The sequence below is a fragment of the Pinus tabuliformis genome, chromosome 4_1 (assembly GCF_031772625.1).
Source record: "Pinus tabuliformis cultivar Carrire ecotype Pingquan chromosome 4_1, CPIR1, whole genome shotgun sequence".
NCBI lineage: Eukaryota > Viridiplantae > Streptophyta > Pinopsida > Pinales > Pinaceae > Pinus > Pinus tabuliformis.
The window spans coordinates 302,600,697-302,612,470 of record NC_142303.1 but is presented as its reverse complement, the minus strand read 5'-3'; the positions used below and the strand labels follow the sequence as shown (position 1 = coordinate 302,612,470).

The 11,774-nt window shown below is 36.9% G+C and overlaps 1 protein-coding gene across 1 annotated transcript; it reads left to right on the top strand.

Annotated features, from left to right (window-relative positions):
* Positions 1-1,102: 1,102 nt before the first annotated feature.
* On the top strand, positions 1,103-2,975 carry LOC149175492 (uncharacterized). The gene is made up of 2 exons (XM_089422853.1): positions 1,103-1,915; positions 2,426-2,975. Exons 1-2 carry the CDS (start codon positions 1,389-1,391, stop codon positions 2,607-2,609), a joined length of 711 nt encoding a protein of 236 aa, XP_089278979.1. The 5' UTR covers positions 1,103-1,388; the 3' UTR covers positions 2,610-2,975.
* The last annotated feature ends 8,799 nt before the right edge of the window (positions 2,976-11,774 follow it).

Genomic DNA, 11,774 nt, shown 5'->3' with positions numbered 1-11,774 from the left:
TAAATCACAAAAATCTTAGATCTAACATATATAATCTCAGAATGATGCTACTCCATTTTCAGTTACCTCCTAACATATAAAATCTTAGATCTAACATATATAATCTCAGAATGTGGATAAATCCGAATCATGCTACTCCATATATATATATATATATATATATAATTTATCAATAATATATAATTTTAAAACATTATTTATCTTTTATAATATAATTTGTTTTAATAAATCCCAGTATTATATTATATAAACTACATTTTTAACATAATAAAAATAAATAAAAATAAAAATTAGTCCCTAAAAAAATCACTGAAACATTAAGATTGATGAGCAGACTCAACAGCTGAAAACTACAATTTCCATAATTTTTTACCAAATTTCAAATAACGTTTTATACCAAATTTCAAATAAAATTTTACTGAAAAAACACGGGGGAAAAGCTCCAAGTTACTGCTATCCAAAACCATTGTGTGCGGTGTGCAAAATTAACCAACAATACGAGATTTTATGTCTAGTAATTTACGTCCTTGTGGATCGTAGATTCCAACCAGATCTCCCTGACTGTTTCACACCCTACCTACCCTCCTTACATTCACGATTTGTCTAGTAATTTACGTCCTTGTGGATCGTAGATTCCAAGCAGATCTCCCTGTCTATTTCACACCCTACCTACCCTCCTTACATTCACGATTTCATCTCGTCATACTTCTTCCCTATAGTGGAGCGCGCACACTAGCATTCCCTTCGTTTCCTACGGTCGCATGCTTCAGCCGCTATTGACTTCTGAGCTGTATCCGAAGCTCTACTTTATCTGCTGTGCTGACCACGATTCCGACGTGTGGGTGTGGTGCTCTGTGCTTCAGCTTGCGGTGCAACAGTGGATTGATGCTTATAATTGCAATGTTTATTTACCAAAGGACGAGTGGGGTTTCATTTGGCTTCTTGTGATGGGCCAGGCAGGTCATATGGGGCCGCCTCTGAAATGGCCGTTCCTTTCCATCATTGTCCGTTGTCTTCACTCTCATGGATCTGGACCCATTCCAAAAGATCATCGCCATAATTTGGCATTAAAAACCAAGTTGAAGTCCACTATTACTAGTGCAAAAGTTTTTGGCACGAATCCACTTTAAAATCCCTTCAATATCAAGCTAACTTCTATGATATCGACATTTTTGTCGATATTTTTAGCAGAGTGTTCTTTTCAAGAAGTTTGAGAGCTTGATATGAAATTTGGCCTTTGGGGGTTTGAGATCTGATGAAAAACTTCTGCTAATTATGATGTAGTGTAATTTCTACAAGTCTCTGATATCACAGAGGTTGATTAAGTTCTTAGATCGGAAGAAACAGAGCTCTCGTGGACTCCAGAGACCGGATTTCACGTGACTGAAATGGGTACAGAGTCTTCGTCTTCACCTCAACATTGCCCATTAATGGCCAAGCTGATTAGGCCCACTGTTCACAATAAAATTTCTAAAGGTGGTTTTAATTGCGACGCCGCCAAGAAGAAGCAGTACTCGCTTCCTGGAACGTCCCGGCCTTGTTATCCACTCTCTGGGCTTCAACGCCTGCTGAGAAATTTTCGAAAACCAGATCAGCTGGAGGAGCCCAAGATCGTTGGGCTGAGCATCATTATGGAGAACTCATGGAGTTATAACTGCTGCAAATATCAGTCGAAAATGGAGTCTTGTTGCAAAAGCAAACCACAAATACTTAACAAATCAATGCTGGCAGCACAGTGTAAAGTTCGATCAACCAATGACGGTTCCAAGTGTCGGAATTCAGTGCTTTTGACTCCACCCTCAGTTGTTTGCAGCAACGTCGTTGCCAGTACAACACTCCCTGCTATAGATTTTCTTGATGAATGCTATCTCTGTAAACGATCTCTAGGTCCTGGGTTAGACACCTACATGTACAGGTAACAAATCAATCATTTATTTTTTCGCCGTTGCTATTCTTCCGCGGCCATAAGCCTCGATTTCAGAAATTCCATGATTGACATTTCCAGGAAACAAGCAATATGAAAGCAAGTAGCATCACTAATTGTTTTGATGTTTGGAATTGATTTGTAAATAATTTCGGTATAGGGTTAAATTTATATTTCTCTTTTCTTTAAGAACAATAAATATTATTCAAATCTCCTTAAGATTAAAGAGTCAAATTTAAGAAGACCAATAGTATGTTATAAAGTATTATTCAATTTTTTTATTATTTAAATCTCTACAGAAATAAGCATATTTTCTCTTATAAATATTATGTAAATTATGAAATTAAATCTCCTTGCCGTTAAGCCAAAAAATTATTATGAGATTTAAATTTCAAATTTCCTAAAAATTAAACAAAAAAAAATTATGAAATTCAAATCTCTATGAAAATAAGCCAAGCCAACCAATAGGAAAATTTATGTTCCTCTGTTATCTGTATACAGGGGTGATAGAGCATTTTGCAGCGTGGAGTGCCGCCTGAAACAGATTGCAATGGATGAACCGAGGGACAAAATCGCTTCTGCTGCCCTCCAGCGTCCTGTAAGGACGACCTCACCACGGACGCGACGCTCTGACAAGAATCGAACTCACGTCGTCCAAGGCAGAGGGTTAGCAACAGCTGCATAATATGGTGAGTTCGATCACCTGTATCTATCAATCTACGCCGTAACTTCGTCCCAATATGCCAAAACATACGAATGGGAGCAGGAAAATCGTTTTGAAGTTAATGCCTAAGATTAGATTAGGCAAAGGAGGAAAACCTCCCCATAAATTTGGGGAAACTGAGAGTGTTCATCAAAATTCCACAAACCTCTCTGTAACCTGCTTTTTTTCTGTAAAAGTTACAGACGAATCAACTTTGTTTGCAAGTTTATTTTAACACCAAAAAGTATGTGGACAGTATTCAAGGAAGACGTTTCGACTTACTGTGTGGTGGACAAAGTGATTACGTGAACAAGAAATACCAAACAGACGACATCCATTATCATTTAAGTGATTGCTTAACTATTTTTTTTAACGCGTAGTCTACTCTAATTGTTCTACGTTTGTTCTTTCTCCTTTTTTTGGTAATTTTTGTTTAAAATTGGATGAGTTGTTGGAATGCTTATCCGTCTAATTTTCCTACTTTGGGTCTTTTTTTTCCTTTTTGGATAAATTTTATATAAAATTGGATAAGGCTGTGTTGGAATCCATATACGTTTAAGTTGTTTGGTATATTTTACCAATTTAATTCTATCCTTTAAAATGATTTATTTTATAATATATATTTATCTAAAGAATTAGTAAATAAAATTTAAAGAAATATATATTTGTGCAAAATATTCAAATTTATCAACTACAAAAGTCAAATCTTTAAAATTTTCCTATCTTTTTTACTTTTCAATTAGAAAATTAATTTAAAAAGGTTTTAACATTTTTTTTATATTAAATTAATAAAATAATAATAAATTTTACTTTTGATGAGATAATTAGGGAGGTCAGATGAGGGTGATGTAGTAACTATTAGCCCAAGGTTTAATTGAGGGAGATGTGCCACCACCCATTTTGGTGATCCCAACATTTATAAGTAGAGCTTCGGCGTAAATCACATAAAGAGAGACATTTGTCGACGCGTTTCGAACCAACTAGCGTGGTTCATCGTTAGGACAAGTTGTCCTGACGATGAACCACGCTAGTTGGTTCGAAACGCGTCGACAAATGTCTCTCTTTATGTGATTTACGCCGAAGCTCTACTTATAAATATTATGGATCACAGAAGCCTCAATTCAATAATTGATCCCAACATGTATATAATTGAACTTACCTTTAGATTACAAGTTAAATGGCATTTACGCCAGATCTACCTCTTTTGTCGTGTGGTGCAAGATTTGCAGGCTATGGGAAGCTTCTTGAAGCACTCTTGCTTTATTTCATGATGGTTGTTGCACTCCAACTTGGTAATATATATCTGCTAATGCAATGTCTCGTGTATTCTTTGCATTTCTCTACCACTATTTTTGGTTGTTAGGCTATTCATCGATGAGTGGATCTCCTAGCTTGCATTGTGATTTGCTTGGGGTGTTATGGGTAATGGACCATACCCTTTTGGCCTATGTCCATACACCTAACATTGACTTCAACTTGGGTTATTGTCATTTCTCCCCCTTGTCTAGAGGTTTGTTTTAAAGTACCCATTGCCCGACAACGTAAATTTTGTTGTCTTGGAACAATTTCAATTTGGGGTTAGGTATTATGTGTGGAGGTATCGTTAATCTTTTAGAACAATTTCAAAGCATACAATAATTGGCGATGTAAACTCTAATGTCTTCGCATAATTTCAAATGGTAGTTGGTAGCAATGTATGGAGCTATTGTGGGCCTTATGGAATAGTTTTAGAGCACACAGGAGTTGACGTCATATGTTCTAGTGTCATAGAACAAATTCAAACTATGATTGTCCATAGTGCCTTGAGGTAATGTGGTATTCTAGTTTGGGCTTTTGCTTCTCTTCATAGTTTAAGTCTGCATTGGTCCTGCTCTTTAGCATTTGGTAAATTGCCATGCCACGCCAACATGTCGGGTTGCGAAGGGATGCTAGTGGGCATGTATTTCACAAGAGCTCGCATGCAAGAAACTGAGATCAGTACTATGTTCAACTCTTTCACATGCAAATTTTGCTTGAAAATCAACAAGAATTACATGAAGCTAAGGAATAAATTATTATGGATCATGATTCTCACTCTACTTTGAAGTTATTACAATGGTGATTGAGTAGGTGTTGGATACAAGTTATTCAAGGGAAGATCAGAATTAGTGCGTGCATATGATGGATTTCTAATAGAAGTTAAAGGAACTCCTAACTAGAGTCCTTCTTGATAGAAATGACACAAAAAGTGAAATACCCTTAATAATGGATAAGCTTTAGTCGAATTTTAAATCTATGGGAAAATGTATGGCTAGGATTGAGGTGGTCATCATCCGTAGAAAGGGACTAACTCCTCTAGACAGTTGATAGTGTCTCTTTTTTATGTCTATTGCTTCAGCCTATTTAAGCATGTTATGGCTATTTACCTTTGTCTAGTTTTCATTTGTCTAGTTTTCATGGTAGTTTTTGTGGTTGATAAACCATAGTTTTGTAACATTTTTGAAAACTTATGGTGTTTGTGGAATCTATATATCTTTTGGGAAAATTCTTTCCTGTTTGGTTAATGGTCTAGTTTTCCCAATGGAAAACCAAAGGAACATAAAGAGATATGTAATATCTAACTACTTCCAATGAGTAAATACTTTTAATTTACAAAATAATAATAATAACAACAACAAAAATAATTTAATTTTAAGGTCATAGCCAAGTTGGATGTTAAATTGGTGTATGAGATGGAAAGTTTAAGGAGGTTGTAAACACCCTCCCTACTCCAATCCTGGGTGAGAAGTGTTCACTTAATAATCCAATCTTCATTGTTCAGTTAGAGATATGGGACAATTAAAAAAAAATGTCCTTGAACTTGCATTGGATACCACTGTGTTATTTGTCTCTGTGAAACGTTTCCAGTGATATAGAAATTCACCCCGATCTGGCATTTGGACCAAAAGTTATGGCCAGTTGAACTTCCAATGAATATAATGACACCATGTCATCAGCTCACCATGTGGCACCCACATGGCCAACCCAACCACTCACTCAACACCACATAGCATACACGTATTCATTGTCGACCCACTCATGGGTTGGGATTCTACTATTCCTCGTACATATCTATACACATAACCCTTGTCAAGGTGAATCACGATTCAAAATCCAAAAGTATAATTATAGTCAGAGGTTGGCTCATTATTCTGGTAGCATCTACCGCTTCCATTGGGGTGGGCCCAACCCCGACTTGTACACATATGAACCCCCAAGTTGATGGTTGGCTCTGACTTCGACACAACTTTTATTCTGTCGCACTGATCCTAACCTCGACTACCGCTCACCCATCAAGCCGTGAAGGCAGCCCCGAACTCAACTCTCTTAACAGAGCCATAAGATTAGCTCTGATCCTGACCCTTATCCATGAGAACTCGGTCATGAATTTGGTAATAAGGGATGAAGGTAAAAGGGCTAAGGAACACAACCTCCTATAATGTCACAACCCACGCTTCATTTCCCATTGTGATATTATGAAGTTGGTATATGAACAAGATAAGGAAACCCCACTGTGTGCATAGCGACATCTACTCATTTCGGTCTCAACGATTTCATCCTAACATGGAATGTATACGCCACAAAGGGCCGTACATGAAGGTCTTGGCCATGACTCATCCATAGTGGTTCTCTCACCAGTTAGACCGATGATAGACTTCAAGCCTTAACTTTGGGGTTCTTTGAAGCACATATCAGTGTTATCCCTCTTGAGCTTACAACCAAGTTTCCCCTACTAGGCTCGAAGAGACTATGAGGAGGGTTATTGAACAAGGATCTACCCATTCTAACTCTCAAATACTTACAGTCTCCTCGGTGCTCTGCATCTTACAAAACTAGATCTAATCCTACCCAGAGATTCAAGGTCCTCCCTTGAAAAAATAGCAAACACCATAAACTGATATAAATGATAAGGAGTTTATGGTGCCGAGAAGGTCAACAAGAAGATTGTAATTCCATTAAAAAGGAGGAGGATCCCTTTTTGAGCTCAATGGAAATCCTACAACCATCCCCTTGTTATGGACATAAATTCCAGGCATGGGCTACCTCGATGGAATTCAAATACCCTTTCTCACTGGCTTAGTGACTCGAGACTTAAACTCTCCCACCACATAGCAAGGTGTAATCTAGGACATATGTCAACGCTGCAAATGGTTATATGCACATATAAAAGGAGTACTAGCATGAAGAATAAAGTTGTAGTACTTGTAAAGGGTTTCAAAGAAACTTGGCTATTAGCAGGGACTCGTAAATGATCACCCACAAACTGGGCATAAACCAAGCTAATTTACTTGACTATAACCCAACATTCAGACAATATTATCAAGATGTTCCAACATCGAGGAAACCTACATACTAGAACTCCTAGTCTTGAAGGATTTAATCATCTATGCATTTATAATAGATGTGCAACTTCATCGGAAGCACAAGGTATAAAACCATGTCAGCCAACTCATCTAGTCATGCTCTACACCTTATAACACATGGAGATTTTGGTTCAAGATCTGAATGCAATGATCAATGTGCATACCCAACACCAGATTATGCATCACGAATATTGGAAGAAGACTCTCATACCAGATAATAGGTTAACAAGGGTAAATGAGGAGAAAAACTCAGATTCCTTAGTGCAAACACAAGCAATAACAATAGAGGCCTATGATCAAATATTCACCATGTTTCATAAAAATAGGTTCCCCATGTTGAACATTATTGTAACTTATTAACGTTGTTTCTCATTTTCCTAGCGCTAAAACAATCACATGGTGTGTTGGCCAATCCTATAAAATATCATTTACATAACCATGTCTTAAGCATTGGTGACACCAAATGTAACATACATTCATTATCATGAAATTTACATATGGATACTTATCTTATAAATTCTTGGGTAATTGAGTCTGGGACTATGACTCTCCACCTAACCATACATAATTACAACCAAGTCTCACTTGCAAATAGGACCACCAAGCCATATTCCAGAGATTGAGGGGTATTTTTCCCAATGGATAACCACAACTTGCAGTTTCTCTAGAGATACTAGAGGTCTCTCCACCTCCACCCTAAACTAAGTTGCAAACAATGAATGCACAAGGAATCAAGAGACTCATCGTCTCCACCCTTCAATTAAGTTGCAAACAACATATGCACAGGGAATTGAGAGACTCACCATCTCCACCCTTTAGCTGAGTTGCAAACAAAAAATGCACAAAGAATCGAGAGACTCATGGTATCCACCCTTTAACTAAGTTGCAAACAAGAAATTCATAGGGAATCGAGAGATTCGCCGTCTACACCCTTCATGAGAGTTGCAAATAACAAATGCACAGGGAATCGAGAAACTCACTGTCTCCACCCTTCAACTAAACACCATGGTTCCACCCAACTTTGGGGCTCCAAAACCACAACAAATCAAGTAAACAACAAGAAATCCATCTAGAAGCCTTGGAGGAATTTTCCTAGGAATAATTCCTCCACCCCATCCCTCCAGTATTTTCTGAGAATCACCCTCTCCACCCTTTGGCTATTAGGGATTCAAGTGGCAATTTCTTCCCCACCTGTAAGTGTTTCTTCTAACTTCTTGCTAACTGAAAGTATCATGTTCTCCTCTCTGTTCATTCTTCCATATTCTCCTCTTCTATGTTGCTCTTCTCTCCCTCTCTCTACTTCTCCCTTGTTACTCTAATATTTTCCTCTTCTTGATTGAGCTATCTTCTCCTCTGCATAACCTATAACAATGACATTGCCAGCAGATCTTGTAAACCAATGACATGTGAGCCACATCTTCCTTTGTCATCCATTTGTTAACGCTATTCAGTGACCCACTTTCTCTCTGTTGGGAAATGTAACTATGTTTAGTCTTCATTAATGTACATGAGCCATTATGTAATGTAATTGTCAAAAGAATAAAGAAAATATTTATTATTATTATTATTATTGTGACTTATTAAAGCACGGGTTTCATTCTTGGGTCGCCATGTTTTAGTTCAGAGTCCCCATTGAATAATTCTAGGATTTATTCTGAGTCAATAGAGTCATTGTACTTTTAAAGAGACCCATATTGGGTTTTTGAATCATGTAAAAAGGTTAAGTATTGAGTCAAATAGGATTTATGTAACCTCCACACCATGTTGGCCTAGAAGAAGATCAAGTCGGCCTAAGGACCATATTCAACCTCAAATGGAGCTTATAAATGCAAGCTCATCGAATTAATTTGGAGTATCATTCTCACACACAAGTTTGATTTCTATTGTAGCTGGGACAACATGAGAAATTATCTTATAGTTGTGAAGATGTGTGAAGTTCTCTTGTAGCTGGGAAAATGTGTGAAGTCTGTTGTCAGGAAGCCGAAGTGAATGCGAGTTTAGGGAGGTATAAGGAGAAAAGGAAAATCAAAATCTTGGTGGTTCCCTTTCTCTATTTTGTGCTCTTGATTGTGAAATCAAATTCTTCCAAGATTGTCAGTTTCTAGAAATTGTCATTTGCCAGAAGTTGTTGCCTAGTCGAAGTTGCTGGAAAGGGGTCAAAATTATGGGAGTGTTAGGTCCCTATAATACTAGTGATTCCCCCATTACTATTGTCATTGTAGCCCTTATTTTTATTATTGTGCCCCTATTGTCTCCATATTGTTATTAGTGTGCCCCATAGAAACCCACTATTGTTATTGTTGTGCCCTTACATTATTACTGTTGTGTCGGCTTTGATTATATTCTAACCCCTTAGACTCCTATATGGAAAGGAGGTTTAGTCATTTGTATCATCCAAGAATTGTTCATTTGTGTAATGTAAAGGAGGTTTCCCCCTCGAAGGGACTGGTTTTGAAGGCGTTCATATATTTTTTCTTCTATTTTGTGAGCTGGTTGCATAACATTTGGTATAAGAGCTTTGGATTCTAGGGTTTCACTGCTCCAAAAAGGTCATCGTGGCATTGTCTCTATAACGCTTTTTCTGCGATGTTTCCGATGCTACAAAAAAACCCATTTGAGCTGCAATCTATCTTAACCTCGGGTCTAAATTTAAGAGCTTTCTTGTTATACTTTTGGAGATATGATCCAATGAATTTAGGGTTTTTGTAGGATCTCGAATTATATCTCAAACAAGTGAACTAGGGACAATCGTCATAACTTTTTTTCTGAGCATCAGATTGAAATTTCGTGAGAATTTTCAGAAAAATTACCGGTTGTAGTTTTCTGCATATTTGTTTCAGGTACTAAAAGGTTGAAACAGTGACACATGGAAATTCGTACAAGTTCACTTTATTGAACAAGTCTATGTTCAGGTCATCGTGGGAGATTTGGCATAACTCTTGCTTGGAGAATCTAATATTGATCAGACTTGCGAGGTTAGAAAGAGGACTCAGAGAGCTATGGAAAGCTGCAATTTCAGATCTTTGCAATCCGCAAATACAGAGATACAAAAGATTCAATATTGAACTCTTACAAAGTGGAAAAAGGCGTGTAGTTTTTTTTAAATTTTGCATAAGAAAGGTTTGAAAAATTAGTTTGAAGGAATTCAAAGGGCATAGTGAAACATTATTAGCATTAATTTATGCCCCAAAGAAAGAAAATGGAAACACCTAGTAAGCAACATGGAAGCTCTAACATGACTCATGAAGAAGAGGAAGAAATGCAACATGATATATCAAAATTACGAGACCAAGTGCAAGAAAATTCACTCTCACAAAAAGTAACAAAAGCTAAGATGGATGGTTTAAGGAAAGTTGTGGAAGATAAAATGGATGGTTTAAAGAAAGAGATGGAAGCTAAGATGAATACAGTGGAAGCTAAGATGGATGGTTTGGAAGCTAAGATGGAAGGCAAAATGGACGATTTGAAGGCAGATTTGACAAAATTGCTACAAGAAATGTTTATGAATAGAGAAAAGGTAGTAAAGGAAACTCACGATGAGAACAAAATAAATTTTAATCATGATTTCATAGACTCTAACATTGGATTGAAGACCCACCATGTTCTAAATATTGATATGAGGAAGTTTGATGGCAAGGATCTCGGAACATGGATACTACAGATGGAGCAATTTTTCGATCTCCATAATGTGCAAAACACACAAAAGGTACATACTACAACTTTATTTTTGGAACCAAATCAGTTTGTATGGTATCAATGGCTTTGCTCTCATAAACAAATTGTCACTTGGGCAACTTTTACGGAAGAAATTATAGCACATTATGAAGATACAAAAAGCAACACCTTTTTTAGCCAATTGATAAATCTCAAACAAAAGGGTTCAATGATGGAGACATTGAGGACTTCCAAAAATTTAACATAAGGGTAAAAGATATTCCAGAGGAACATAGGATTGATGTATTCATAGGGACTTTAAAGGATAACATCCAACATGAGGTTCGCCTTTAGGAACTTGATTCATTGGAGAAGGCATTCAGGTTAGCAAGAAAAAGGGAAAGAAAAATTATGGCAACAAGGAAGCCTACCACTCAAAACTATAAAGATGGAAGTGTTGTTTCCCTAGCCTTCCACACCTACAAGGTTGACACCACAACAATTGGAAGAAAAAAGAGCAAAAGGGCTTTGTTACAGTTGTGATAACAAATACACTAAAGAACATAAGTGTAATGAGAAGAAATTATTCTACATAGATTGTGAAGAGGAGGAAGAAAAGGAACAAGAAATGTCAAAAGAAGAGGATATACACCAGGAACAAACCCTAGAGAAAGAAGAAATGAATCCGACCATATCTTGTAATGCATTGGCTGGAATTATCACTCCTAAAACTATCAAGATAGAAGGACATATCAAGAAGAAAAAGGTAATATTGTTGATTGATTTGGGAAGTACCCATAATTTTATTCATTGTAAGATAGCCAAGGAATTGAATTGCTTCCTATATCCAACACCAGAGTGTCAAGTGATGGTTGCAAGTGGAGGAACCATAAATTTCTCTGGAAAGTTCCATAATATCAAGCTATCCATGGGAAAATATGTATTGAATAGCCCAATGCTTTCTATTCGAATGGGTAGTGTTGATATTGTACTAGGAGTCCAATGGCTACAATCCTTGGGTACAATAGTTTTAATTTTCAAGAAATTTTCATGAAATTTTGTGCAGAAGGAAAGGAAGTTGAATTAAGAGGTATTGTAGGGAAACCGAGAA